This window comes from Thermomyces lanuginosus (assembly GCF_041956635.1).
Source record: "Thermomyces lanuginosus strain ATCC 200065 unplaced genomic scaffold VTN49scaffold_22, whole genome shotgun sequence".
NCBI lineage: Eukaryota > Fungi > Ascomycota > Eurotiomycetes > Eurotiales > Trichocomaceae > Thermomyces > Thermomyces lanuginosus.
Window position 1 is genome coordinate 1,650,469 of NW_027192356.1, and position 27,891 is coordinate 1,678,359.

The 27,891-nt window shown below is 53.7% G+C and overlaps 15 protein-coding genes across 15 annotated transcripts; 9 read left to right on the forward strand and 6 right to left on the reverse strand.

Moving 5' to 3' along the window:
* Positions 1-61: 61 nt before the first annotated feature.
* On the forward strand, positions 62-5,345 carry VTN49DRAFT_1576 (uncharacterized protein; the record flags this gene model as incomplete). The annotated part of the gene is made up of 3 exons (XM_069409205.1): positions 62-5,166; positions 5,217-5,285; positions 5,339-5,345. The coding sequence occupies 3 exons, from the start codon at positions 62-64 to the stop codon at positions 5,343-5,345; spliced, it is 5,181 nt and encodes a 1,726-aa protein (XP_069270615.1).
* Positions 5,346-6,301: 956 nt separating this feature from the next.
* VTN49DRAFT_1577 (uncharacterized protein) lies at positions 6,302-7,471 on the forward strand (the record flags this gene model as incomplete). Its single annotated transcript, XM_069409206.1, has 5 exons — positions 6,302-6,344; positions 6,423-6,471; positions 6,544-6,560; positions 6,615-7,076; positions 7,146-7,471. 5 exons carry the CDS (start codon positions 6,302-6,304, stop codon positions 7,469-7,471), a joined length of 897 nt encoding a protein of 298 aa, XP_069270616.1.
* Positions 7,472-7,856: 385 nt separating this feature from the next.
* VTN49DRAFT_1578 (uncharacterized protein) lies at positions 7,857-12,106 on the reverse strand (the record flags this gene model as incomplete). The annotated part of the gene is made up of 2 exons (XM_069409207.1): positions 7,857-9,739; positions 9,805-12,106. 2 exons carry the CDS (start codon positions 12,104-12,106, stop codon positions 7,857-7,859), a joined length of 4,185 nt encoding a protein of 1,394 aa, XP_069270617.1.
* Positions 12,107-12,173: 67 nt separating this feature from the next.
* On the reverse strand, positions 12,174-12,616 carry VTN49DRAFT_1579 (uncharacterized protein; the record flags this gene model as incomplete). The annotated part of the gene is made up of 2 exons (XM_069409208.1): positions 12,174-12,437; positions 12,521-12,616. The coding sequence occupies 2 exons, from the start codon at positions 12,614-12,616 to the stop codon at positions 12,174-12,176; spliced, it is 360 nt and encodes a 119-aa protein (XP_069270618.1).
* A 1,155-nt stretch (positions 12,617-13,771) lies between these two features.
* On the forward strand, positions 13,772-14,138 carry VTN49DRAFT_1580 (uncharacterized protein; the record flags this gene model as incomplete). Its single annotated transcript, XM_069409210.1, has 3 exons — positions 13,772-13,884; positions 13,940-14,039; positions 14,097-14,138. The coding sequence occupies 3 exons, from the start codon at positions 13,772-13,774 to the stop codon at positions 14,136-14,138; spliced, it is 255 nt and encodes an 84-aa protein (XP_069270619.1).
* Positions 14,139-14,342: 204 nt separating this feature from the next.
* On the forward strand, positions 14,343-14,863 carry VTN49DRAFT_1581 (uncharacterized protein; the record flags this gene model as incomplete). Its single annotated transcript, XM_069409211.1, has 2 exons — positions 14,343-14,489; positions 14,552-14,863. The coding sequence occupies 2 exons, from the start codon at positions 14,343-14,345 to the stop codon at positions 14,861-14,863; spliced, it is 459 nt and encodes a 152-aa protein (XP_069270620.1).
* Positions 14,864-15,162: 299 nt separating this feature from the next.
* Positions 15,163-16,021, reverse strand: VTN49DRAFT_1582 (uncharacterized protein; the record flags this gene model as incomplete). The annotated part of the gene is made up of 3 exons (XM_069409212.1): positions 15,163-15,792; positions 15,849-15,916; positions 15,973-16,021. 3 exons carry the CDS (start codon positions 16,019-16,021, stop codon positions 15,163-15,165), a joined length of 747 nt encoding a protein of 248 aa, XP_069270621.1.
* Positions 16,022-16,064: 43 nt separating this feature from the next.
* VTN49DRAFT_1583 (uncharacterized protein) lies at positions 16,065-16,378 on the reverse strand (the record flags this gene model as incomplete). The annotated part of the gene is made up of 3 exons (XM_069409213.1): positions 16,065-16,067; positions 16,128-16,300; positions 16,348-16,378. 3 exons carry the CDS (start codon positions 16,376-16,378, stop codon positions 16,065-16,067), a joined length of 207 nt encoding a protein of 68 aa, XP_069270622.1.
* Positions 16,379-16,887: 509 nt separating this feature from the next.
* VTN49DRAFT_1584 (uncharacterized protein) lies at positions 16,888-18,076 on the forward strand (the record flags this gene model as incomplete). The annotated part of the gene is made up of 4 exons (XM_069409214.1): positions 16,888-16,907; positions 16,961-17,027; positions 17,089-18,014; positions 18,043-18,076. The coding sequence occupies 4 exons, from the start codon at positions 16,888-16,890 to the stop codon at positions 18,074-18,076; spliced, it is 1,047 nt and encodes a 348-aa protein (XP_069270623.1).
* A 119-nt stretch (positions 18,077-18,195) lies between these two features.
* Positions 18,196-19,603, reverse strand: VTN49DRAFT_1585 (uncharacterized protein; the record flags this gene model as incomplete). The annotated part of the gene is made up of 2 exons (XM_069409215.1): positions 18,196-18,626; positions 18,685-19,603. 2 exons carry the CDS (start codon positions 19,601-19,603, stop codon positions 18,196-18,198), a joined length of 1,350 nt encoding a protein of 449 aa, XP_069270624.1.
* Positions 19,604-20,218: 615 nt separating this feature from the next.
* On the reverse strand, positions 20,219-20,834 carry VTN49DRAFT_1586 (uncharacterized protein; the record flags this gene model as incomplete). The annotated part of the gene is made up of 3 exons (XM_069409216.1): positions 20,219-20,386; positions 20,457-20,519; positions 20,577-20,834. The coding sequence occupies 3 exons, from the start codon at positions 20,832-20,834 to the stop codon at positions 20,219-20,221; spliced, it is 489 nt and encodes a 162-aa protein (XP_069270625.1).
* A 743-nt stretch (positions 20,835-21,577) lies between these two features.
* VTN49DRAFT_1587 (uncharacterized protein) lies at positions 21,578-22,343 on the forward strand (the record flags this gene model as incomplete). The annotated part of the gene is made up of 2 exons (XM_069409217.1): positions 21,578-21,860; positions 21,913-22,343. 2 exons carry the CDS (start codon positions 21,578-21,580, stop codon positions 22,341-22,343), a joined length of 714 nt encoding a protein of 237 aa, XP_069270626.1.
* A 542-nt stretch (positions 22,344-22,885) lies between these two features.
* Positions 22,886-23,442, forward strand: VTN49DRAFT_1588 (uncharacterized protein; the record flags this gene model as incomplete). The annotated part of the gene is made up of 2 exons (XM_069409218.1): positions 22,886-23,108; positions 23,171-23,442. 2 exons carry the CDS (start codon positions 22,886-22,888, stop codon positions 23,440-23,442), a joined length of 495 nt encoding a protein of 164 aa, XP_069270627.1.
* Positions 23,443-24,669: 1,227 nt separating this feature from the next.
* VTN49DRAFT_1589 (uncharacterized protein) lies at positions 24,670-25,406 on the forward strand (the record flags this gene model as incomplete). The annotated part of the gene is made up of 3 exons (XM_069409219.1): positions 24,670-24,759; positions 25,169-25,237; positions 25,299-25,406. The coding sequence occupies 3 exons, from the start codon at positions 24,670-24,672 to the stop codon at positions 25,404-25,406; spliced, it is 267 nt and encodes an 88-aa protein (XP_069270628.1).
* A 73-nt stretch (positions 25,407-25,479) lies between these two features.
* VTN49DRAFT_1590 (uncharacterized protein) lies at positions 25,480-26,514 on the forward strand (the record flags this gene model as incomplete). The annotated part of the gene is made up of 3 exons (XM_069409221.1): positions 25,480-25,590; positions 25,643-25,740; positions 25,791-26,514. 3 exons carry the CDS (start codon positions 25,480-25,482, stop codon positions 26,512-26,514), a joined length of 933 nt encoding a protein of 310 aa, XP_069270629.1.
* Between the last annotated feature and the right edge of the window lie 1,377 nt (positions 26,515-27,891).

Here is a 27,891-nt window from a genome sequence, read left to right on the forward strand (position 1 = left end):
ATCTTGTCAGGCGCTGACCAAGCTCTCCTGAGTTACGGAGACGTCCAGACCCCGCCTGACCATGGATGCCAATGGCGCTGTTGTTGAAACACCCTCCCACCTACCCACCGTTGACGAGAAACAAGATGCCGAGTCACAAGAGAACGTAAAGCAGTCCATCCACCAGGAGAGTGAGGTGGTACCCCGGCCAAATGGTCATGTCCCGGAATCGCTGCCGGCTTCCCGCCCTCCGTCGATCTCTGACGATACCTCTCGGTTTGCCAGCAAGAAGATTTCCAAGAACGAGGCACCGACTCCGACGGGTGCCCGCAGCGTGACGTTCTCCCGCCGTCCGTCCTTCGCGGATGACCAGGAACAGCCGAGGTCCCGGGCGTCGTCGCTTGCTGGGCAAAACGACGAATCCGACGCTACGGGCAAGCACCAGAAGCAGTCCCTTTTTGAGAAGTTGCGAGCGTTCGCGTCTCCCACGTTTCCCTCGCATTCACGGTCCACCAGCGTGGCGACGGTTACGGGCACAGGGGTCGAGACGAGGAATTACCAGGAGGCGCAGACGCCGCCGTCCGATCGAAGCGAGTTCCGCTTTTCTGATAACCGGGACGAAGGCAGCGATGCGGATGCCGACGCTGAGGAGAGCGCTGGCGAGCAGCGCCTTCGTTTACGGCGGAGGAAGAAGAAGCAGCCGCTGCATCGCCGGTCTCAATCCCAGACAAACGCGCAGACCGCCCCGTCAACGCCCCGTAGTCCACACTATCCAAACCTCTTTTCGCTGTCCCCGTCCGAACATCGCAACCGTACAGGCTTTCTGTCGCGGCGAGGAACGGCGGACTTGGCGAGGGAAGGTGTGTCGGAGGACGAGGGCCGAGATCGGTTGCGGCGAGAAAGTGCGTGGCACCGGCGTAGTGGCACCTGGCTCTCTTCAGCGCGTCCTATCGCCGGGAACGCGGGAGCTAGTGACAACAATGAAGACAGACGGCCGAGCAATCTTCGACTATTGGCAGCCCTCGGCGGTCCGTCCGGTGATACTGAAGGCATCCGGGAAGCATGGAGACGGCACAAGGCTGAACGAGGGTCGAGCCTCAGCGCGCAGAGGTGGAAGCAGATCAAGGCCGGTCTAAAGATGATCGGCCAGCGGCGGAAAGCCGAGCACACGGTTGACCACGTCAAGTCGGCAGAGTTGTTAGCCGAGCTTGCGTCGGGGATCCCTGCTGCTCTGATCCTCGCCAGCATGTTCCAGCGCGACGAGCATGGAAGCAAGCGGATTCCTATCCTGCTCGAGCAGCTGAAGGTAAAGGTAACCGATAGTCGCATCGATACGCATTCCGGCGACCGGCACCTCGTCTTCCGTATCGAGCTGGAGTACGGCAGCGGCGTGACCCGGATGAAGTGGGTAATTCACCGCACCCTCCGCGATTTTGCCAATCTACATCTCAAATACAAACTTCAGATTGGGACGCAAAAGTACATCCAGCTACGGAATCCAGAGGCTGGCGGGCAGAGCCTGCCGCGCTTCCCCCGCAGCGCATTCCCGTATCTCCGCGGTGTTCGGGGACTGGAGAGTGATCGGGAAGACGACGACGATGATGCGGGAGGTGATGAAACGGAGGGTGCCGCCAGTGGGACTGAAAAAGGTCGCAAGGGTAAGAGGCGACGGTCCTCCCTTGCGCGACGCCAGTCGAGCCTCACGAATGACGGAGACGCCACTGGCGGAGGGGAGCACACTGGTGAACGGAAGTCTTACTCAGAGCGGCAGCGCAAGAAGTTGGAGAATTACCTGCAAAAGATGATCCGATTCCTGATCTTCCGACCAGACAGCAACCGGCTCTGCAAGTTCCTGGAACTGTCCGCTCTCGGCGTCCGGCTGGCTTCGGAGGGCGGGTACCACGGCAAGGAAGGTTTCCTGATGATCCAGTCGGCCAAGGGTCTTGATTTCCGACGGGCGCTGACGCCGTCCATGTTCAAGAGGCGGCATACTCCCAAGTGGTTCTTGGTCCGGCACAGCTATATCGTCTGCGTCGACTCGCCTGAGGAGATGAACATCTACGATGTGTTCCTCGTCGATCCGTTCTTCAAAATCCAGGCCAAGAAGCCGCGTTTGAGGGACCAGAAGCCCAAGGAGATTGCGCAATCCGCGAGAGATTCCGCTGCGCACCCACAGCAGCACCACACGCTGCGTCTGGAGAACTCGGAGCGAAAGCTGCGCTTGTTGGCGCGCAACGAGCGTCAACTGCACCAGTTTGAGGATTCGATCCGATACATGCTCGACAATACGCCGTGGTCGAAGCCCAACAGGTTTGATAGCTTTGCCCCCGTACGGCGGCGCTGCTTTGCCCAGTGGGTGGTTGATGGCCGCGACCACATGTGGCTCGTGTCGCAGGCTATCAGCCAGGCCAAGGATGTCATCTACATTCACGACTGGTGGCTGAGCCCGGAACTGTACATGCGGCGACCTCCTGCCATCAGCCAGAAGTGGCGGCTGGACCGCCTACTGCAGCGCAAGGCTCGTGAGGGTGTCAAAATTTTTGTAATCATGTACCGAAACATCAACACTGCGATTCCCATCGACTCGGAATACTCCAAGTTCTCACTGCTGGAGCTGCACCCGAACATCTTTGTGCAGCGGTCGCCCAACCAGTTCCGCCAGAACACGTTCTTTTGGGCGCACCACGAGAAGCTGTGCATTGTCGACCATACAATTGCCTTTGTGGGCGGCATCGACCTGTGCTTCGGTCGCTGGGATACGCCGCAGCACCGGCTCACGGATGACAAGCCGACTGGGTTTGAAAGCCCTGACGGACCCAAAGACGCTGACAATTGCCAGCTGTGGCCCGGGAAGGATTACTCGAACCCACGTGTGCAGGACTTCTACGAACTGGACAAGCCGTACGATGACATGTACGACCGCAATATTATCCCGCGGATGCCGTGGCACGACATCTCGATGCACGTGGTTGGGCAGCCGGCGCGGGACTTGACTCGCCACTTTGTGCAGCGGTGGAATTATATTCTGCGGCAGCGGAAACCGACACGGCCAACACCGTTCCTGCTGCCACCGCCAGACTTCAACCCCGAGGATCTGGAGGCGCTGGGTCTGGAAGGGACGTGCGAGGTGCAGATCCTGCGGTCGAGCAGCATGTGGTCTACGGGCACGCCGGACGTGACAGAGCACAGCATCATGAACGCCTACGTCAAGCTGATTGAGCAGTCGGAGCATTTTGTCTACATTGAGAACCAGTTCTTTATCAGTACCTCGGAGATGGACGGGAAGAAGGTGGAGAATCTGATCGGCGAAGCGTTGGTGCAGCGGGCAATCCGAGCGGCGCGCAACCGGGAGACGTGGCGTGCGGTGATCCTGATCCCGCTAATGCCGGGGTTCGAGAACACGGTCGACTCAGAGGGTGGCACCAGCGTGCGGCTGATCATGCAGTGCCAATACCGCAGCATCTGCCGCGGCGAGTCGTCCATCTTTGGGCGCCTGCGTAAAGAGGGTATCGAGCCGGAAGACTACATCCAGTTCTACAGCCTGCGGACGTGGGGTCGGATTGGTCCGCAGAAGGTGTTGGTCACGGAGCAGCTGTACATCCACGCCAAGTGCATGATTGTCGACGACCGAGCGGCCATCATCGGGTCGGCAAACATCAACGAGCGGTCGATGCTGGGTTCGCGCGACTCGGAGGTCGCAGCGATCGTGCGGGACACGGACATGCTGTGGTCGACGATGAATGGTCAGCCATACCTTGTCGGGCGATTCCCGCACACGCTGCGCATGCGGCTAATGCGAGAACACCTTGGTTTGGATGTGGATGCGCTGCTTGAGCGCGACCTTCAGGCGTACCCAACGACGCGCCAACGGCGGGACAGCATGGGCAATGTGTCGCTGAAACCCAGCCGAGATGGCCTGGACGAGGTCGCGTCGCTATCGCAAGAGAAGGGAGTACAGCGCGAGATAATTGAGCGGCGGCACCGGATGCAGGACGAGTCTTTTATCCGGACGGAGGAGCTGCACAGCTTCAACCACGACGTGGACTGGGAGCAGGGCAACAATCCGAATCTGCGGGCGAATCGGAAGTTGACTGCCGATCCGCGGGTAACGGACAATGCCGAGCACCGCAAGGATGTTGATGGCTACGGCGCGGATCGCATGCACGCGCTTTCGGAGGCTGGGCTCGGCGATGGCCGCGACACGACCACGGTTAAGGAGGACCTGGAGGTGATTGTGTCAGGTATCGCTCCGGAGGGCCGAGGGACTCTTTCGGCTCCGAAGGTGCGACCGCCGTCGTCGTCGTCAGGAGATAGTTCGACCAAGGTTCAGGAGGAGAACGCCAAGGCAAATATTCTCCCGCCGACGCCGAACCAGAGAACAGCGTCGAGCGAGTCCGTGGGATCTCGAATGGTGCCGCTGCCGGAAACCAACGATGCAGACATTGGAGGTCCTACGTTACAGCAGCAGCAGCCGACGAGTTCGTCGACAAACTCTCACCCGCTGGCGTCGTATCTGAAGCAGCCAGCGGTAGACGAACACTGTATGCGGGATCCCGTGGTTGATGCATTCTTTTGGGACACGTGGCACACGATCGCCGAGAACAACACGCGGATCTACCGGACGGTATTCCGCTGCATGCCGGACAGCGCGGTGCGGACGTGGAAGGAGTACAAGGAGTACACTGCGTACGGCGAGCGATTCATGGAGCTGCAAACGCAGCAACAGACGGCTCCTACGGACAAGGAAAAGGACAGAGGTGCAGCGTTGTCGCCGGTCAAGTCTCATGGCAGCCGTACAGAGCTGGAGAAGGTGGCGAGCGAGGCAACGACGCGGCCGCGCTCGGCTACCGGCGAGACGGACGAGAAACCTCGAACTCGCAGCGGAACAGGGTCGACGGGCACCAACCTGGCCTTGGATGAGAAGTCGCAGCCGCCGGTCAGCGAAGCCGACACGCTAGCGGTCGGCGGCGACGAGGATCCAGAGCGAGCTAGCTCACAAACTGCCACAAATTACTCTGGCGCGTTGAACTCGAACGCGACGCAGCAAGGACCGGTGCGGCGCCGGCGGCGTACAACGACGCGGTCTCGACGGGACCTACTGGGAGCGGACAGTGTGATTGATCTAAAGCAAGCGGATGAGCTTGTCAATATGATCCAGGGGCATTTGGTCCTCTGGCCGTACGACTGGTAAGTACAAGACGGGAGATGCTTCAATGCGAGTGCTAATACAGGAGTAGGCTGGATAAGGAAGAGCAGGGAGGCAATTGGCTCTACACGCTGGATCAGATCTCTCCGATTGAAATATAGTAAGTTTTTAACTTCTCGATCTTACCTACAGGATCTGGCTGACGATGTATAGTAACTAATCAAGCTGTTCGCATTACGGCGTTGGGCTGGGTTCATTGAATTCGTTCATTGCATTTTTTCATTGCCAACTGTCAACTGGTTTAATAGGCTGTCCTTCCCTCTTTTTCTGTTTTTACTGCTTTTTCGTTGGGGCGATCCTTGATTCCTTTTGGTCCTTGAAACATGCATCAATAATTTCTGCTGTCATAGATACTACCTAATCCCACCCTCATTTAGTGATCTACTTGATTCTTCCAATCTGCTGCTACTCCGGAGGGTCCATGGGGGGCATTCGTCAACCCCTGATTTTAGTTCCTAGTCTAGCTCCATCCCCCAAGCGCAAAAGGCGAACGGAGCGGAACACACAACGCTAACTAGACTCGGCCAAGAGGGCCCGAAGCGAAAGTCAATCCAAAAAAGCAACAGTTCAACCTAACTAAACCTACCCCAAGTAAGCAATCCAGGAGGTCAGGTTAACTGTAAGTCTGTAAGGGAGGTTCACCGTTTCCCGGCCCCCCCCCCCCCCTCTCCCTCCCTCCCTCCAATCGCCTCCCACAGCCCTGGATCCAATTGAGCTTAATTCCCTGACAAGTTCGTCCTCTTTTTGCCCTGCTAAAGGAACTCGCTAAACCTCACAGGTTAGCTGGCTAGGGTTTTCTCCTTTTTTATCCTTACCTCCTCCGAACTCTGAACTTACAGGTGTACTTGTACATAATAATTTTTTGTTGTCTTCGTGGGCGAGTGCCCGCAACTCTAAACCTTTCTTCTTTTTATTTTTTGCTGTATCGGAATCTGACAGATCACTGAAATTGACGAGTTGTGTTGTTGTTAACTCCACGATGAATGATCGATGATGACAATTGTCCTGACCTGAACTCCTTAACGTGCGGATTGATTGGATCGGATCGGACCGGATTGAAAATTGACTGGATTGTGAATTGATTTGAATGAATGCTTGGGATAAGACTGGAGAACGATGGAGAAGATTTCAATTACAATCTGCGGAGATGGCGGGTGTGGTATGTTTTTTTTTACCGCTATTTAGGATTTGTTGTCGATAAGGAGGAGGAGAGGAGTCAATTGACCATGTCGTATAGGCAAATCGTCAATCACCCTTCGGTTAGTCCGAGGGCAATGGACCGACGAGTGAGTACGCATTTATTTATCAACTCTCAATTCTAAGAGGGAACGGAGAGCTAACAGGGAGTATCCAAACAGATATGACCCAACAATAGGTACACTCTCACCCTTACCCCAGGCATATACAGCAGCCCGCTGAAGGATAATAGAGGACTCCTACTCTGTCACCCGCACCGTCAATGGCACCGACTACCTTCTCAGCATTACCGATACGGCCGGCCAGGAAGAATACCGGAGTCTGTGGGCAACCTCCAATCTCCGTTCCGATGCCTTTGTGCTGGTCTATGACATCACAAACCCCTCGTCCCTCGATGCACTGGACTACTTCATGGACATGCTGGATATTGAGCGCGAGCAGCGCGAGGAGAACACAATCCGGCTGGTCCAAGACGAAGTCAACACCTCCAAGAAGAACAAGGGAGAGGTGGATCTATCAGGGGTGCAGATTGGCATGCCACCCCCCGTCCGCATCGTCGTCGGGAACAAATGCGACTTGAAGGATGCGCGTGCCGTGGAGGCAAAGCAAGGGCTCGAATACGCCAGATCTCGAGGTGCGGCGTTTATGGAGACCAGTGCCAGGGAGATGGTCAACATTGAGGAAACCTTTTCCCGTACGTCCCTCGTCTTCCCCCATTTCCTTTCCCACCCCCCTATTCAAGATAATGGAACTAATAATGTAGTGTTGATTCTCCGCGTCATCGAAGCCCGCGAGGAACATAACCAATTCGTCCGCGACCAACTCGCCGCCCTGACCGGCGGCGGTGGTGGATCATCCAGCAACCAAAACGGCACCACGACTTCCAACACAAAGGAGAGCGGCGGCAAACGCGGCTTCCTCTCCTCCGTCGGCGGCTCCACCCGTCGAGTGGGCCAGAACAGTCGACTACATATTTCGAAGCGTATGTCGTTCCTGGGCGGTGGTAGTGACAACGAGGAAGGGAGTAATAAAGATGGGGCACGTAAACGTGGTCTTGCTGCAATTAGAAAACGGATTCCTTGTTTCTGAGCAAAGGTGGAAGGAAAGGAAAGGAAAGGAAAAAGGACTGTACTCTCGTTCGGCTGTTTCATTTGTGTTATTCGTTTTTTTTTTTTTTTTTTTTTTTTTTTGTTTGTTTGTTTTTATTTCCTTTTTGGACTTTAATATACCCCCTTGACTGCTGCTCTCATTGCTTGACATCTGATCGATATATTGACTGATGTTTGGATGAAGTTGCATTGATCTGTCCGTCTGCCTATCTTTCCGTCTGTTAACGTCAATATAAAAAACGCTTCCATTATTTTCGTGTCTACTACAATTGGTCATAATCCATGTACAACGAATCGAACGTATGTAGACAAGACGCAAAACAAGAAACAAAAACGAATGAACAAAAAGACAAGCAAACAACCGATTATGTACTCTGTTGCTGTTGCTGCTGCTGCTGCTGCTGTTGTTTATGACTATTTGCCTCCCTCGCCGCATAAATCTTTTCCTTCTGCGCCTGCGCCGCCTGCAAACAATCAATATACGTCTGAAACTTGACGATTTCTCGCAGCAAGTATGATGATTTGCGTTCCCAGTTGGCCATCGCTTTGGCCGCGTTGGGGTGTCGTGGGGAGTAGGCCAGCACCATTGCAGGGCGAAGCTCGTTGTGCTTGCGGAGTTCTTCCTCTACGCGCTGCACGTAGTTCTGCAGCGCGCGGAGCTGGTCGGCCTCGCTGAGGGTGGATGCCGCCATGCTTTGTTGGGGTGGGGTCCATTCGCTGATGTGGACGCGGTCGGCCGGGAGTTTGGCCTTGACGACGCCGCCGTGGTCGATCGAGCTGCGGATCGAACCCTGGAGACTTGGTCGTGATGCTCCGGATGATGTTGGCGGCGATCGTGTTCCATCTGCGGAAACAACGGAAGTGATGGCACTGTTGATCACCGCATCACTCCAGCCAAACTCCATGTTGCTGACGCCGCCGATCAGTGGTTCTTTCGACAGCCGCGCGCTCCAGTAGTTGGCCGTTGTCACGAACTCCTTGACAATCTCCGCCGTGCCCACCTGGAACAGATGCACCGCGCCCGTCGGCAGGCTCAGCGCCCACACGTGCGGCCGCGACTTGGAGTAACCCGGTGGTGGTAGCGCGCTCGCAATCGTCTGGCGCAACATAAACTTCCAAATCTCCTCCGCGTTGTCCATCCAGTTACCGCCGCCGACGACTACCTCACCGCCACCGCCCTGCCTCTGCTTCGACTTTTGCCGCATCGACTTGGTGTTAAACGAGAACAGGCGCAGCCAACCACGCTGAATCACCGCAAAGCAGTCCGTCCAATTTCGATCCTTGGACCGCTTGTCCACCGCATCCAGGTGCTGCTTGTGCTTCAACGGGCCCTCCTTGGCCCACGGCGCACCTGCCAGCTCCAGCGACTCGTCCTCCAGCAGCGCCGGCCCGGAGAGTCCCGGGTCCTCCATTTCGTTTATCGAATGGCCTGAATCCTCCCGGATGATGGCGTGACTCAGCGCGTTCGCGAACCCGATCGATTGCTGATAATCGCCCCGTGGCATGTCCGATGCAAACGATTCGACCGACATCGACGCCATAGTCTTGCTCAATGAGTACTTGCTCCACGTACTGGACCCAGAAGGCGTCCATACCGATGACTGATCGTCCAAACTCGTCCGGCTCGATGCCATGACCGATGGTGGATACAACCTCGCCCGTGACCGGGTCTTGGATGAGAACCGACTGGCCGCCAGCCGCGATTCCATCGTTCGACCACGCGGCAGAATGTCTGACCCTGTCTTGCTCAGAACGCTCGGGCTGCGCCGCAGCGTGTGGCCCTGGTGTGGGTGGCCTGGCGGCGCCAAGCTGTCCGCAGCATCTGAGCCATACAGCGGCAGCCTTTGTCGCTGGATCGAATTGTAAAAGTCCTTCAACACGGCCTCGATCTGAGACTCCCACGCTTTCTTCGTGCCGTTGAACGGCGTGTTGACAAGTGGCCCGACAGATGTCTCGGAGTCTTCGGATGCAGCTGTGTCGCCGCGACTACCGGTTTTCTTCTCTCCTTCTCCCGCCGCAGCCTCCAAGTCACCGAAAGTCCCTGCTCTGACGAGCATGCTGCCTCGGTTGCTAGACCGAGCCGGACGGATCGTCTCAAACCCATCCGGCGCAGCATCGGCAGCCACGCGGGAGATGGTCGGTAGTGTATTCCGCACAAACTGGCTCCGGGTCATCTTGTGATCAATATCGGCCATATGAAGGTCCGTATTGAGCAGTAACAGCGAGTAGCAAATTGTATGGACCACGTCTACTCACGTTAGCAGCCGCACGTTATAGTAAACTTGCAAATCCGGAACAAAGAGCCCATCTTACCAACCGCCTTGAACCCATGATTTGGATTGCATTCGCACCAGCGCGCGGACATTGCATCCAGAACCCGATCGACCTGCTGCGTCTCGCCTTTCAATGCCATCTTACTGCAGAGGCTCCGCAGCGCAGCCAGAATGTCCATGTTCTTCCAGTTGAACAGCTCCATGTAGGCCTTTCTGACCATGGCTCGATCGGGATGGCCCAGCCACGTAGCAGCCGGCTCATTGCCAATGATTTCCTCTTGGCAGTCAAAGAATCTCTGCGCGAGCTCACGGTCTGCTGCACTCGGCCGTTGTTCTCCGTCGTCCGCAGTGGAGTTCTCAACCGCCTGTGCTTTGTCACCCGAGCCATCCGGCAACTCTGCCATTGGAGTGCTGCAGGCAGTATGATACTGCGACACATCGGAATTGGACTCCTTTGCAGATTCCGGACCGCCCTCTCTGAGAGGCAACCCCCGGTTCGAATACACTGACTCCGTTGGGCTCAAGTACGTACCGGAGTGAGTTTCGGACCGGCCGGGCACGCGATCCTTTGGAGACGACGAAGGAGGTTTGTTGTCCGCCGGGGACCGCTGGGATTCATCATCCCGATTGCTAGAGACAGGACTCGTTTTCGGCCGATCAAGGTGCCGAACACCAAAGTCTCTCGCAATTGATTCGGAGTCATTCCGGTCGTGCTTCGTAATCTCGATATTGAGGCTCGGCTTCCGCTTCGGTCCGTCAGCGTTGCTAGACCTTCTGCTGCGTTCAGGCTGATTTCGAGTGGGCGAATAGACGTCCGGAGAAGCGACATAAGGCATATCTTGAATGTCGTCCGCATGTTCCTTGGAAACAGCCCCTCCGTCCGCCAGAAACGGATCCATCACTTTTCGGAGGCTGCTTGCTGGGCTATGTTCGGCAGGCAGAGGATCCAACCCTTTGAGATTGGACTGCACCAGATTCAGCGGAGGCGGAACGTGATCAGCCACAGACTTCTTCCTACGACGGAAAAACGATGCTTTCTTCACCACTACGTGCGTGCTATTCTCAGCGCTCGTCTCCTTTGGATTCGTCCGTGGCGACTGGCGAGCGCCCGAGTCGGCCATCTTGTTCTGCTGCGTATCAGGCGTTTTGGAAGAACCAAATACCCGGCGGAAGAATCCCGTTTTCTCCTTTGCCGGGGCAGGATCCTGTTGAGCGGGTGCAGCATTCGTGGGCTTCTGATACGACACAGTTGGACCGGGGGCCACTGCATCAGCAGTCGGAAGCGATGGTGCTGGGTCCTCGCGTGGTTTGACGGTCGACGTGCCAGGGTTCTCCGAGCGACCACCTTTCCGCGTGGTGGTGCTCCGCGCCGATCTGTTGCTATTCCTTCGAGACAGGATCGGTGTCTTTGGCGGAGGAAAGTTAAATGGGTTAGTCGCGGCGAACTCACTGAGGTTGAAGGACGGTTCTCTACGCGGACCGGCAGGAACCGTCGGTGTGGGAGCAGCTTCGATGTCGTCCACAAAGAAGCTCGAGTTCCCAGCCAGGCGGGATAGAAACGGACCTGAGCCGTAGTCGAAGCTCATTGACCGCCTTTTGCCGGTCTCAATTGGCGGGCCGGGCCCATACTCTGCGCTTGATCTGCCGTCCCTGCTGTCTTGGCGTGCATCATAATCGTCATATTGACTCCGGTCCATGTCTTCAAACGAGTGCTTCCCGCCATCGGCGCCGGACGACCCGTAGGGTCGGTGATGCGGTTGGAAAGCAATACTGCTGGTGCTTGGGCGGCGATGCCGGGCACGGCTTGCGTAGTAGTCGGCATGATGACCCGGAAAGGCATCAACATCGTCAGACACCGAAGAGGAATAAGTGTGTGCTCGTCCACGACTTCGCGAGAATCGTGGACTGGTGTTGTATGGATCTGCATCGCCAAAGAACCGTGCCTCAGGAAAAAGCGGCGAGTTGGGTAACTTGTCTAGCGAGAGCAGAAGGTTGTCCACCACTGACGCCCTCGCCATGTGATTTGGATGGAAGGACAGATCGTGAGGGTCGCGGTCGCGGTCCCGGTCCCGTTCATCGCCCGAATCGCTCCCACCTCTGCTATTCTCCATCGGCGTGATGGCATCGTCCAGAAACGTATGCGGAAACGTCTGGTGAAACGAAGATTGCGTATTAAGGCGGCGCGGTCGTTCTAGTCGTTCCGATCTGGCACTGCGCGAAGGTGGCGTACGGGGAGGAGAATGGCTCTCGTAGCGGCCACTCGAGTCGTACCGCCGCGCCGAGCTGCCCGGTTTCGGGGCCGAGCGATTGCTAGAGGGCCGACTGGCGCTATTCAGACCCATTGTCTCTGCTCTGGTCTCAATGCCGTCTTGGAGGAGGACAATCCATGAATAGGGGGAAGACAGTCAATCACGTCGATGCAGTGCAGAATCGGTCGCCACGAAATTCAGTCAATGCACGGTCGGCGGCCCCTGCGCGATCTGGCATCGGGACTGGTCTCGACGACGGCGCAATTGGAATGAAGGGATCAACAATGTGCAGGAAAAACGATCGAACGGTCGCAGGATCTGGGGGTGAAACTGGTCCCAGACGACTCCGGAGTGCTGTTCTTCCGTCTCCGACCTCCGGTCTCGGCGCAATGCGGCTTCCCGACGCCCGGCCCGGGATGACCCTCTGCTCAATGATCAGGGAAAGAGCAGAGGACAAGAGCACGAGCAGAAGAGGAAGGGAAGAATCCCAAATGGGATGGAACTGACCTGAGGCAGGCCGATGGTGGTGTGCACTCTAAAAGAGGATGCTACTAGTGGCCGCAGGAGGCTAGGGCCTGCCGAAAAAGGGGATCCACCTGCCATGCCCTGACGGGGTGGAGCCGAGAAGGGTAAAAAGCAATGGAGGGTCCCACCAGGGCAGGGAAGAGGCAAACCGCTGTCCACGCTGATTCCTGGGGTGTCTGCAGGGCTAGCCTAGTTAGGACTCCAGGGGCAGTCCTCAACAGGAAATCATTGGAAATCTTAATGCACTTGGCTCGTTGGGTGGCGGGAGTCTTGATAGGTACCGAGGACGGCCGCGTGCGACGGCTGGAGCCAAAGGATAACTGATAAATGAGTCCATTTACCCGGCATTAGGATTCCTTTCATTGATTGGACATGGAGGCTTGGAAATTCATGATGGTCCGATAGTAATTTGTTTATTGTCCATGAAGGATGGATTAGCGCCATTCGAAGGCAGCCGGGAAGGGATAGACCAGGGACGGGTCGAGAGGACGAGGCAGACTGGAGCAACTGGTTTGTCATTGACTCCTTGCCATGTGGTTCGCAGGCGATAGATGCATGTATTCAATAACTGCAGCTCCCCTACTCTACCGAATCTAGAATGGAAGAGATGACAGGTACAGTTCCCAACTAACTCTTCTCCACGCCGCCATGAAGATGCGGAGACTGGACTTTGATCTCTGGAGTCAGCCTTTTGATGAATGGAGGCTCTGAGATAAGGTTCATGATCTAACTAAACTCTTCTTGTAAGTGCCGACTCAATCCAGGAACAGGTTCGATAAACTTCATTGCGGAGAGCGACTGCGCACGCAATGCTCGAGGGAAATGGTCTTCTCCAATAACAGCAACAGCCATGGTCTTATTATCTTCCGATCGTTGATATCGCCACGGGATATTCTCCAGGAGCGAGCATGGATAGCTTCCCACAGTCGAGCGATTGAATCAAATCCTCAGCCCAACTGTGGAGAATGTTCGCATGGGCACGATGGACATCGAAACACGTGATCTCGATGCAAGGGCCATCACGTGATGTATGTTATGGTGCTGACTCAGCACCATGCGCTGAACGGCCGAACCGGCCAACATCGCAACACAAGCTTTAGTGAACTGGCGAAGGAGTTAGACGCCGCGTCCAGGCGAAATTGCAGAAAGACAACCAATTCTAAACTGGAGCCAGTCGGTTGACCGACGGCTTCCGGATACGACTGAGTCAGAGCGATCTTCGTTACAGACACCATGAATCCGCACATCTCCATCCCGCGACAAAGCAATCAATCCAGTTATGGCGGAAGCATCGGGCCCGCAAGCGGGAGCGGTCCAAGCGTTCGAATCGGGAGGGTTTTCAAGAGGTTTTACCACTTCGGTTGCTACATGTTGGGAGAAACGGGGACTAACGGGCGGCAGGATGTTCAAATTTCCGCAAATGGACTTTGAGATGGCCATTTGGGAAATGACATCGCTCTTATTTGCTCCCAAGAAAGTGTTCAAGTCAATGTACTACCATGTGAGTTGGTGACAGCCGCTTTGCATGAAAGACTGTGCTAATGGAGAATTCTGGCAGAAACGTATGTTCATGCTCGTCACCGTATCCAATGTCCGCTAACGTCCAGAAGAAACGAAGAATACATGGCATCGTCCGGACCCGTCCTTCACCTACCTCCATTCCTTTTTCCTCCTGCTGACCGCTCTCGCATGGGGTCTGGCATACTCGCCCAATTTTGGCTCCATTGTGCGTCTATCGCTCATTTTTGTTTTCCTGCACTTTATCGGGAGCTCGCTCGTCGTATCCACACTCGCGTACTTTTTCATGGGTCGAGTTTTTGGAGTTGACGGGCTCGCCTCGAAATGGACGGGTCTTCGGGGAAAAGCTCGACCGCGCAGACGCGGAGCCGCTCAAGGATTGTTTGCGCAACCGGGAGAGAAGGAGCAGCTGGAGTTCGGGTACTGCTTTGACGTAAGTCAAGGCCACCTCTTGTCTTCGTCTCGTACGAGATGACTAATCAATACTGGATTCAGGTTTCCAACCGTGCATTCTTTCCCTTTTATCTCCATATTTACGTCTTGCAGTTCCTCCTGCTCCCACTCCTGACGCGCACTCCGTCCAACTTCTTCACTACTTTTCTCGGGAACACCCTCTATCTTTCCGCACTGGTGTACTACACCTACATCACATTCCTGGGGTATAATGCGCTGCCGTTCCTTCACAATACTGAGCTGCTTCTCGTGCCCATCCTGGTGATGGGTGTTCTATGGTTGCTCAGCTTGATCGTGGGTTGGAACGTCGTTACGCATGGGCGGAGTGTTGAGGCCCTATTCTGGCCCCTATGACATCGTCTGAATAGACCCGTAAATTGAGGCTTGCATGTGTTGACCCTGTGCATGCATTGGGGGTGTCTATTTTGATTCTGGTTTCTTCTTTGGGATTGGCGTCGGCGTTGAATTATTGTTTAACGGGATGACTGACAGAGCATACTTTTACTATCATTGGATGTAATATGTGGACATTGGACGCTGTCTAGGACATAATTTTCCTACGATGCGGACACAAACAGTCATGTATCATAAGTCTGTTAACGGCCATAGAAAAAATATGTGGGATATGTCATGGAGTGCTGAGTGACATGAATTCATTTCTTCGTCTTCTTCGGAGGGCCCTTCTTTCCAGCCGCTGCCTGCTGAAGCTTCTGCTGCCGTTGGGCAATCAGCGCGGCCTTCTCTCTCATCCGGGCCTCCTTCTCCTCCTTTTCGGCTTCCTTGCGAGCCTTCGCCGCCTCCCGTTGCTCGCGAATCAAGCGCAACCTCTCGAGATCCGCCCGCGCCTCCTCTGTTTTACCCTCCATATGGAGCTTCATGTACTTATCCCGTGCCTTCTGGGCCTCCACAGCTTCCCGTTCCCGACGGGAGAGTTCCGGCGTTCCATCCTTACTGGACGATGGCTTGTTGGGTGTGCGGTTGGGATTCGGCGGGATGTCGTCGTCATCGTCGTCGTCCTCCTCCTCATCCGAGTCTGTCGGCGGCAAATCGCCCGGCTGCGCCGCGCGTTCCATCTCCTGCTTCTTCCGGATGGCGGCTTCCTTGCGTGCCTTGGCGAGGGCTTTGCGTTGCTCGCGGGTGAGGGGCTGTTCGGGTTCGGACCCTGCGGCGGCTCCGGCGGCGGAGGAGGGTCCTGGTGCGGGACCTTCCTCACCCTCCGAGGATTCCTCCTCGGAGCCCTCCTCTTCGCTGGCTTCTTCGGAGAGGGGGTCGTCGTCGGGGTCCTGTTTGTTATACGTTAGTTGGTGTGTTTGAGCTTTTCTCCTCAGTAGCTACGTACCCGCCACATGCCTACGGGATTCCCATACTTATCGACGGGTTGGACATCTCGACTGTAATGCTTTCCACCTGGATAAGTTTGTCAGTGGTCCTTCCTTTGCAGAGCTGACTCATAGAAAACGAACCTCCTCGAGTTGGCTTGGAAAACTTTCCGTTCCGACCACGAGGCGCCATGATGATCAATCACGTCGAGTTATATGAGCAAGGATTTGAAGTTCTACTGTATTGTACTTGTTATCAGATTGCCCAGGCTCGATAACAGTCTTAAATGTAGAAGTACCTCAGGTTTGCCCAAGATGAACAACACACACGGCCCAATTCCAACAACCACGTCGACCCAACGAACCGCCCTGACCTGACTCACCACACAAAGCAAGGCAGTACTAATGAAGCGGGCGCCTCCAAGAAAGGGACACGGACACGCTCCACGACACGAGTCCCGTCTCAAACCAACTGCCAACGCATCTGAGGGAACCCCGCCATCAGATCGACTGACGGACCATGGCGGGGTGGCCGCCCATCAGGTGCCATGCAGCCAATCACAGGTCGCTGATTGCAGCTGGAGGGCACGTGACTTGCTTCCAGACTGGTGCGTCATATGCAGTTTAGCTGTTTCATAATATTATTGTGCGTGCAGGTGATGGATCAATTGAGGGGAAGCAGGAGCTGCAGGGTGTTAGAGGAGCTGAGCAGGTTTGAGGAATGGTTGAAACATTGACTGGTTGGAGCGACATTAGTACGGAGTACTTCGAAGCCCTAAAACTGGCCTCCAGTTGTATTTGGAATTGGACAAATCCTGCAATAAACAAAGATCGAGCGATTGACAAGAGCAATGTACGGTACACAGGAAGACTTGGATTGATCACATCATCACCACCCTAAGTCACAGCATGAAAGCTAAGCAAAGGTTGAATACTGGACAGGTGGACCTGGATCGGCGATCCTCCCGCTCCGCTTCTCCCCGACGTCATCGCCTCGCCTTCTTCTCCGAGCATATTATTGCATTGCACAGTACAATGATCGCATTGAAACAATAGAAAATGGCCAGTTCGAGCTCAAAGTTAGTATTCACTCCTTTTAATGCGAATTATTCGAATACTAACATGAAGCCAGGCCAACTCACATTCTATACGTCGGCGCAGGCGCCGTCGGGTGCTTCTATGCCTCGCGCTGTCATCATGTACGGCTCATCCAAAAATCCCTTGTTCATGTTAAACCTCATGCTCACGAGGTTTGAATAGCCATCTGCAAACATTCATGTCTCCCTCATCTGCCGTTCCAACTACAATGCGATCGCGCAGTCCGGCGTGCGGCTCGAAACCCGTGCCTTCGGCAACTACACCTTCCACCCGCATGCCGTCTACCCATCCATCTCCGCCGCCGCGGACGACCCCAACGCACCGGCCGACGGCTGGGACTATGTTGTCGTCACCACCAAGGCCCTACCGGACATCACCGACGACGCGCAGCAGATCGCGCCGCTCATCAAATCGGACAAGACCTGCATCGTGCTGATCCAAAACGGCGTTGGTGTCGAGGAAGCGCACCGTGCGCGTTTCCCGCGGAACCCGATCGTTAGCGCCGTGACGGTCATCAGCGCGGAGCAGATCCGTCCGGGCGTGATACGGCAGAACCGCTGGACGAGGATTAGTCTCGGCGGATATAGTACTCCGGACAAGAGTAAATCGTCATCCGATGACGGTTCGTCTTCGCTAGCTAGCCGCAGTGATGCCTGCGCGCGACACCTCGCGCAGATTATGAAACATCACGGCGGCATCCGCGATGCGGAGGCCCACTCCGAGACCGACCTGCAGCTGATCCGCTGGCACAAGCTGTGCATCAACGGCGCGATGAACCCGTCGTCCGTGCTATGCGGCGGCCGCGGCAACGCCGACATGGTGCGCGATCCAGAGCTGCGTGCCCATCTACGCGCTTGCATGGAGGAGATTTTCCATGCCGTGCCAAAGATTTTCCCGGGGAGATCCCTGGATACCGTCGGAGCGAGCCCTGATCGCATCCTCACCAGCACGGAGCGCAATGTCGGCGCCAAGCCAAGCATGTTGCTTGATTGGGAGGCCGGACGGCCGTTGGAGTTGGAAGTCATCCTGGGGAATCCGATCCGGATTGCGCGCAGACATGGCGTTGAGATGCCGAGGTTGCAGACGTTGTACGCGCTGCTCAAGTCTGCGGTCCAGATTCGCGATCAAAAGAAGGCAAAACTATGTTTAAGTTTTTTTTTTTTTTTTTTTTTTTTTTTTTTTTCGACTTGTTTTTTTTAAGGTCTCTGTAATCTAGACAATATGTACATGTTCAGATGAGATATCTGTACATATTTTCGACAAGGACAATCATCCTCGAACAAACCGAAACCCAAACCTCATGATCCTCGCTCCAAGCAGACACAACCCTCCCAACATCATCGAACTGCCCATAAACATTTGCATGTACAAATACTCACCATGCTTGGCCCGCACGAGAGCCCCTGCAATCGGCGTCCCCGTTAAAACGGCAAAGCTGACGATCGTCATTACCATGCCCATGCGCACTCCGAGCTTTTTCAGATCGGTTGTCAACGAGCTCAGCGCAACGGGGAAAATCCCCTGCAAGACGGAGGTAAGAATGCCGTAGGAGACCGACCAGGCCCAAACACCGGCGTAATCGTTCACGCCGGCCCATGCGTACGCCACCACGGCACTCAAGATGGCTGACGGCACCAACAGGTTCATCGGCCCGGTCCAGCGGTCCGAAATGATGCCGGGGACGAAGCGAGCCACAGTCCCTACGGCACTCATGATCATCAAAAAGTTCGTCGCCGCGGTACTTGATGCACCAAGAACGTCCCGCGCGTAGCTGCTCACGTAAAATACCCCCAATGTAGAGTCCCCAAAGCACCAGGAACATGCCAATCGAGAACAACGCGTATGGCAACTCGCAAAATGCCCGCCATTCCACGACCGGTCCGCTCTTACGCGGCGGGAGCCGCTGCCGCAACAGGAAAAACCCCGGCAGTAGTGTGGCTAACGTGAAGAACCCCAGGGTTCGCATCGCCCAGGGAAAACCGACCCGGTTGATCAGCTCGTTCGTCATCAATGAGAAGATCAAGCCGCCCGTGCCGCAACCCGTGATGATCGCTGTGATTGCCACCGCGCGCCGACGTTCGAAATAAGTCGGAATGAGCGCAAGCATCGGGCAGAACATCAGGCCGAAGCCCAGGCCCTGCAGGACTCCCTGAGAGAGCAGCAGTTGCCAGTACTGCCGGCTCAGCGACGCCAAGAAGAGACTGACGACTGTGATGATCGCGCCCAATGACCATGTAAACTTGAAATATCCCCCGTCCGTCGCGCGCCCGGAAAACGTCGCCATGAAAAAGAGGAAGAAGATCTGCAAAGCACCGATCCACGACACATCTGATGGCGGCCGTGACAGCGTGGTCGTGTAGTACGACTGGAACACCCCGAAAGCGTTGATGTAGCCCCACGAGTTCACGCAAACGATATGGCCCAGGAGTACTTGCGTCCAGGCCTGCCGCCCGCCGTCCGGGGGCGGGCAATGATCGCGGCCGCACTCGCGGGTTCGCACGAGGGAGAGAATTCGAGTGACGAGGTTCGGATGGCCATCATTAGCCTGCTGCGTGCATGCCACATCCACCGCGAGTCCAGCTTCAAGGTTCTTGCTGCTAGGCGACGCGGAGGCAGAATCTTGTGACTGGCCATCGGACCATATTGACGTGGCCGCTTTTTTCAACTCATCTGACATTCCCGCTCCGTCCCAAATGCAAGACCGGAATGATGAGCTCCTCTATGGCTGGGATAATGATATACGATTGAATACCAGCCGGTAATACCGCCACACATGTGCTCTTCTCTTCGACTGAATAGTTCAAAGCAGTGATGGAACATAGTATCATTCGGAGTGCTCTTGCGGTGCGACTGACTCGCAGAAATAGATGCCAGTACACTGTTAAGGCCCATGATCAACATGCTCCTGCCATTGTTGCATTGCGAGCGCCTTTTCTTCCATTTCCCCACGAAGAAATGTCGTAGGGCGTCTATTTGACGACATATCGCCCCTCGGCCGGACATTCGTTCAACAAATGCGAATTGACCAATTGTGTCCTTGATATTATCTACGGGATTCATTTTGCGTGCAAATCATGTTGACACAATTGGAAATTTCTCTGGTGAATTACCTTTTTTGCTGTCGGATGACTTGAACGTCACTTTCTGACTGATCTACAATTCGGCGGGTTCGATCACACGAAACGGTGTAGGTTTGGCAGCTTCTTAGTGCCAAGCTGCCAATTTATGCTGACTAAGCCCAGCACTGAGCTCTTTTTTAGGACAGCGGCCGATCAATATGCAGCTGCGGACTTTATGATGAAGATTGTTTTTTCTCCGGCCCGCATCGATTCGATTCAGCAGGGTCGACCGTCCCAATGAGTCTTGCCTGCTCGTCGCAATACTGTGCCATCTGGATGTCCTTCTCCGACAGGCCGCGTGGAAAATGAGTTGTCCAATGCACCTGGACAGAGCCTGCCTTCTGCAAACCACAGATTGACAAGTCAGCAATTCCACCGAGAGACAAAAGCGTGTACCAACACAGCACGTACAATCGTCATGGTCGAGTGATGATTCTTGGATTTGCTGCGGATGCCGATGACTTGAGAAAAGTCCTGTTATGGACCATTAGCTTAGATTTCGTGGCTTGCAGGGAAGAGAGTTTCTCATACCAAGCACTTTGTATAAGTTTTGAAGTAGTATGTCTTCAGCAATCCCATGCGCTCCTCGTCCAACTTCCATTGGCCTTGATCAAGGAGCGCGTTTATCCGTGGCAGTGCCTGCTCACGATCGACTCCTTCCGCAAAAACCGGCTCCATTGTTAACGAACTCATCTGTCTCCGGGCAACGCGGGAGAAGGATTCGCAATATGTCAGCCCGAGGAATTGCCGGCGGCACAGGCGGATTGAGCCGTAGAGAGGGCTGGCCATGGTGATCTGCGAACACGGCCCAAGTGTTGTTTGGTTGGTTGTTATTGTCCGGCGCGGAAGAGAAGCTCCGGGAGGACGCAACTTACTAAACCTAAATCGGTATAGCGACAATACAAGGCTAATTTATGCGGTCGTGGTGGAAAAAACGCCCGTCCAGTCTACGAACGTCATGTCATCAAGTTCGGTTCACATTGCAGAAGCCCAAATATGCAATGCATACTCCGCACTTTTCAACCTGGCTTCCTGAACTTCCGCACATGTCACCTGCACTTACATCTGTGGTCTAGAATGTCGAACGTTGTATCGGACTGGTTGGCTAGAGCGTCAAGTTACCTGTCAGGCTGACCAATGCATGCACCGCCCATTCGGCGCTTAATGGTCGCGCTTGAAGCAACCTGAGAACACCCTGGTTGGTCGATCAAGTGGCGGCCGCATAGACAAAACACCTCCCTTGTACTACCCGATATCTCATGAATCAGGAGAGTTGAGGAATTCAAGACATCCATTCCAAGCGATGTGGCGATGACATTGATTTTGGCTGTGCAGTTGTATACAGTCGTCAAAGCGACAAATCTCGCAAACTGTATTGCTGTCTAGGAATCAAGAGAGCCTTGTTTGTTACCACTCAGTATCCATGTGCATGCTTAAGGCAGACATTGTGATCTCCGTATCAGATGCAGGGGCCTACAGCAAAGATATAAGAGGGGGGGCTAGTGAATCAGAACTCTACAGCAGAGTCGAAAATGGCGAAGAAGAAGAAGCAACTGCTGCTGCTGGATGCCCTACCATTCCTCGAGGTGACCGAGATCGGCACTCTGTCTTTGGAGGACCGAGTCAAACGCATCGAGGATGTTGTGGGACGGCGCTTCAACAGCAAGACTATCGTCAAAGAAGCACTGACAGTACCTGGCGCATCATGTTCTCCAAAGAGTCGCCCCGATGCGCATAAGGACCTGGCCCAGGTGGGCGACGCTGTGTTAAACCTAGCTCTCACCATGGAAGGGTATCGGAGAGGTCATGACAGAGGTGAGATACAGGGTTTTATTTTCGCACGACAGTCTCTGACATAAGAAACTAGCAACAATAAACCGAATGATTAGCAATAAAGGTTCCAATGTCCACCTCGGGGAGGTGTGTTCGAAATATGGCTTCGACCGGCTCCTGTACACGGATCCAAGCCAACTCGGCAGTGTTTCGTACCGCACCAGGGCTACCGCCGTCGAAGCGATCCTGGGCGCGGTATACCTCGACAGCAGCTTGGACATCTCTGCTGCAATCTCAGTGATGGAGGCACTAAGATTGACTTGGCCGAGCGGTGGAACCTTGAGGGAGCAGCAGCAGCCGCCGCAACAGAAGTCTCAGCAGCAACAGCAGCAAAAGAAGAAGAAAAAGAAGCAAGAGAATAAGCAGCACCAGCAGCAGCAGCAAAAGAAGAGGGAGAAGAAAGAGAAGAAGGAGAAGACGCAAAAACAGCAGCAGCAGCAACAGCAAAAGAAGACAAAGGCCTGACCAATGCTCGCTCAAATGAGATGAGATTGCGACGCATTGGAATCTATGCAATTCTTTTGGCGTTGAGGTCTATGTTTCTCCTTATCTGGAATTTCTTGTTTCTTTTCGATTGATGTGATACCCTGCACAGTGCTCATGGCTTCATTCATTTGTCAAGTTTGACGAGGGATTTGGACGTTTGTACATATTGCCCAAGCTCATTTTGTCACTGTCGTTATTTTGAGTGTCTGGCATTAATGACATCGATAAAGAGAACACTGTTGCTCACCTCGAGCTTAATGTTTTAACGGTGTGTGAACGCAAGAACCGATCGGCCAAGCGATCCCAAGGACTTGATATTTCCAGTGAAAAGGTCACGCCAAGATAGTATTTATCTTGCAACTCCTTCCCGCAGAAGGTCTTGTTATAACCACTAAACTGTTGCTCGGAGATTTCCTCCTTCCTGCCCTCTATCGCGGATACAACGAGCCCACAAAAACAAGCTCAATCATAAGCAATCGCCAAAGCTTGTACTGAACAGCTTTGAGCACTGGTCTTTCAAGATGCCAGAGAATCTATCCTTTGAGGAGCGGGTCAACCACATTGAGACCATCACGGGATACCGTTTCAGCAACAAAACGCTCCTGAAAGAAGCCCTCACCATGGCCGGCGGACCCATCCAGCCGCCGTGTCGGGCTAACGGACAAAAATCACTGGCCATTGTGGGTGACGCGGTCCTGTCGCTGGTTCTTGTCATGGAAGGGTACCAGCGCGGATATGAAGGAGGTGAGCGCCCATGGTGTCCGCGGAGTTGTGAATGATAGAACCCTCTGATCCGAAGAAACTAGGAATGATCTCCAAAGTTATTTCGGCCAAAGCCAGCAACGCCCACCTCGCGGAGGTGGGAATAGACAACGCCCTCGACCAGCTTGTTTACACGAATCCTGCTCAGCATGGCCTCGTTTCTCCGCGGACCATGGCCACCGCTGTCGAGGCCATTCTCGGTGCTGTGTATGTCGACAGTGAAGAGGATTTGCAAGTAACCAGGTCGGTCTTGGAGGCCTTGCAATTGACCTGGCCCAGTAATGACTTCTTGATTGAGATGTTCAAATGTTCCTGATGGAGTGGTTGGCCTTCGCGCCTCCGTTTTCTCATTGCAAGCTCATCCTGTTCCTGAAAGTTCATGTGACTCTGTTTTTCGACTGATGTTTGAAACTTGCATGCAAACCAGCAATGCAATCATACGATCGTGATGAAGAATTTTTCTCCGATAAAAAACAAGGTATTCAGTTTAGTAGGGGAGAAAATGGCTCAACTCCCAAAACCCAAACGGGCCGACTTCCGAGATGCGAGGAAGAGAGTTCGAACCACGATTTTCAATGACGTTACGAAGATCCAAAGGAGCAAGTTACGTAGTTATCCTGTCCACTATTTTTGTGGCTTTTGCCCACGTAAAAGGATCGCCCTGATAGCCGCATTCATCTGATCATGACAGGGTCAGGCCCACTACCCATTCCTGTTCCATGATCTGCTGCCCTACGGCAATGCCAGAGATGAATAAGCCGAGGTACATCATTGCCAAGGAATATACCTCAAACAATCCCTGCAAAACGGCACATCGCCGGGAACAAGAAACCTGCCTATGAACCTGGACACAAAGCTGTCATTGTCTCTGGACGAAAAACTTCGGCCAAAGATTCCGGTCGTGCCATTCTCTTGGATGAATGGTAGACGTTCCATGTTACAACGAGGTCGGGACCAGTGTAGCTGACAAATCGATTACATATCACATATATTAAGCCGTCCTCCAGGGGCTGTTGGAGCTTAGTGATTCGAACTTTCCAGACGAATACTCAATAGGGATGGCCGTTGACGATCAGCCAAAAGAGCTTGCAGTATTAATTATATTAATTACGGTATGCCTGAACTAGGATGTTGAACGCGACGGTCGAACAGGTCATCCAGGTGAGCTAGCTGTTCCGACGAAAATCCTCGGAGCCATGCAAGGTGCCGTATCTGGTATATGATCCAAGTACTAAGTACTATAATGCCGACTCCGAGGACGTTGAATGTCTCCGAGGACTTTGGCGAAAATCCTCCGTACGGAGGTACATATGAGAACCCCGACTGGACGGGTATCCTGGAAAAACGTTGTCAGGCGGAGATAACTTGGCCAAATCCGAGAGACACGAGGAAAACCAAAATAGCGAGCGGTGATATCATCATGAGAGGCGCAAGAAGTGTCGTATTATTCCAAATTCAACTCGTCCTGGAATAGCTGTATTCCACTCGAAACATCTCCATTAGACTCTGGAGCGTAGATTGAATAGCAGGCAGCCCTTTTACAATGGCAATTGCTCAAATCGGCTCGGAATCTCAAAATCGGATTCTCCGAATCCGAAAGGCAGTTCGGGATGGGCGTTCCGTGTTCCGTACGGTACATACTCGTACAGAGAACTCGGGTTACAGGAGCGTTTTGTATCGTATCGTAACGAGCAGCCAGAGAAGGCACTAAAGCCCCCACATGACGAACTAACGCATTTTAGTCTCTGTGTGATTCAAGCCCTAACAGCTCGAAACGCTCGGGTCGATTCCGTGTGATCGTTGATGCGATTAGCTGAGTAAGAACTGCCAGAGGATGACAGAACCATCATCTCAAATCAGCAAGCATAATCGAGGCTTTTTTGGTCTCGAGCTTTTCTTGGCTGAGAATTTCCCACTGTATATAGATCCCAGCCCCCATGTGCTTCTCTTTGATCGTTTCTTGCGTTTGCTTACGTTTCTTCTTTCAACTCGAGGCTTGCTAGGGTGGTGATCATTATTAAAGCGCTTTAGCCTTTCTCTAGTTCCTCGGCCCAGCTCCTGCAGCTATCCGTGGTTCGCTCTACCATACGACAGCACAGGCGTTTCGACATGTATATACTTTTGACTTGCTGAACGTGGTTATGTGCTGATGCCATCGTTACTGCTGCCGAGCTTGATTTCCTTGTTGTGCGAGTGATATTATATCACCTTGACTACGTGGAGCGCAAAAGGCCTTTGAGCTTCTATTTACCCTCGAATACCTGCATTCGCATCACTTGATTATTTCATCTCGTCCAATTCCCCTCGTCCTTTTTACCTCTTTTTCTCCTGCTTGATTTTCCACTTTGTCACTATGACCAACCGGCAATCAACGCCCGGGTCCGACCATTCGGCGCAATCGGACACCAATGTGCGCAAGCGGGTCTGCAAGGCATGCGATCGATGCCGATTGAAGAAATCCAAGGTATGACAGGCTGTATTTCAATTTCAACGTTCCTTGGCTGATGAGCCGCAAGTGTGACGGTGCCAACCCCTGCGGACGATGTCGTGCGGACAACGCGATTTGTGTTTTCGGCGAACGAAAAAAGGCGCATGACAAGGTTTATCCTAAAGGGTGCGTTACAAGTGTCCGATGCCGGGGTCTTCCACCACTAACTGGTGTAGATATGTGGAGATGCTAGAACAGCAACAACAATGGCTGGTTACTGGCCTACAAGAACTCTACCGAAGGACGCGTGACGGAGAAGGATGGCCGGGCGAGCCCCTCAAGACCGAGGCCAATGGCCACCCACTCACACACGACCTCCTCACGCGATTAGGCGCGCTAGACCAGTCGAAGGGCGAGCGTTTCGAGGAGGATACGGAAGCTCTGCAGCGGGATCTCTGGCGGCAGTCACAGATGCAGGCCCAAGAAACGTCCGATGATAGTTCCGATGTTGCCTATTCCCCTACTGCGCCGAACAGTGGACACTTTGGGGGTTTGAATAGGCCGCACATGCCTCCTACACCGCCCAGTCATAGCCCTACTACTTGTTCACAAAATTTCCCGAATATCAAGACCGAGCCGTCCACAATGTCGCCCTTTAGTAATAGTGTTCCCGCGACGCCCAACAGCAATCCTGGCAGCGATGCATTTCGAACGTCGATGCCCCCATCCGGCCATATTAATCCCATGGCACTGGAATCCGGACCCTGGTCGGTAAACGGCTTCGCGGAGGATATGTTGGGGCCGGACTACCCGCTCAATTTCGACGATCCTACTTCGGGGCAAGGCATGTTCAATCGGGGAGTTCCACCCGTGAATTGCCTCCCGCCGAATATGCTCTTTGATCCAAATGACGAGTTCAACCAACTGTTCCACCAGAATCCAGAGATTCCTTCGATTTGATTCAACTATCTACAAGGTTGGATTAATTTTGACGACGTGATGCCATGCTGTATACTACCCCTATTGCCATGATGGATGACACTCCCTGGGGCAGACGTGCTGGCGCTGGGCTGCTGGGTTTCATTTCGTTTCTTCATTTGGTTTAGACAATGGCGTTGCCGCATTGGAAAAAGAGGGGCTTTAAAGGAGGTAATCTTTGTTTGAAAAGCTTATTTACGAATCGTGATGATTTTCTCATTGTTGTCACCTCTCCAATTCCCCTGATACGTACTTGCATGATAATACGAAAGGTCAAACGATGAGTAGTACCTGATCCATGGACAGACTTTCTTCCCTTTCGATACGGTCAATATTCCCAGCCACTCATTCGCTTTCTGTCCTTCTGGGTCATCAAGTCTGGATACGAAATAACCTAAATTCTGTCAAGTATCATATCAACCTGTCATGATGATCCCGATAATGAAAATAACTGTTCAAATCACACACAAAGGAGGAAGGATATCTACACCAGGTTCATCAACCCCTTTTTTTCGACTTCAGCTGCAATGATAAGGAAAAACGTCCATGATTCATCACCCGCAATAATGAATGCAACAGTAGAGAGAACCCACTTCAAAATCTCAAATCCTCAATTGAACCCCGTTCTCCCGCTCACACGCCCTCAGCCTCAGAAAGTCAAAAAGTCTCGAACGATGTTATGACGTAATGCATCTTTTTGGTGCTGCCATTTGGTTAGGGTTTGACCTAGCGTATCCACTCACAATCAGAGGGCGAGCCTCCGCTGACTCAGCTGCCGATCTCCGATTTTTACGAGATAGCCAAGGTAGGTAAATGGTGTGGGGGCTGATTTGTAATCAGTTACCGATGCATTACAATACGTGTATGGTAACGACAGGTTCACGAGGTTTGTCCGGGAGCACCAGCATGGCTTACTGATCGCATCGAATCAGAGTGATGCTCAGGATGTAGCGGCGTCTGCAGCTGGTCATTCCCGTCAATGAAATTATTGATTGCGGGGATGTCGAAATATGCATGATGAATAATGCTGAATGAAAGGTCGAGGTTTTTGATACTACAGCTTGGGATGGTCAATATATTAATTAACCTTAAGTTCTTATCGGCGCGAGTTTGTTCGGACAGTTCGGCCGATTTTTGGACGTTTTCCCATGCTTGAGCCAATGAGAGGGAGTTCGGCGCGTGTGATCTGGGGAAGGATGCTTGGATGAATAAATTAACTACTCTCTTTGGGATGTACTCATACTCGTAGGGCTGTAGCCTATTCCTTGGGCGGTCAGGGGAGCAAGCCAAAGAAATACTAGATAACTTAGAGATGCCCTTCAGTTTTGAGGCATGTGCCGCGTGTCGCGGCTCCGTTAG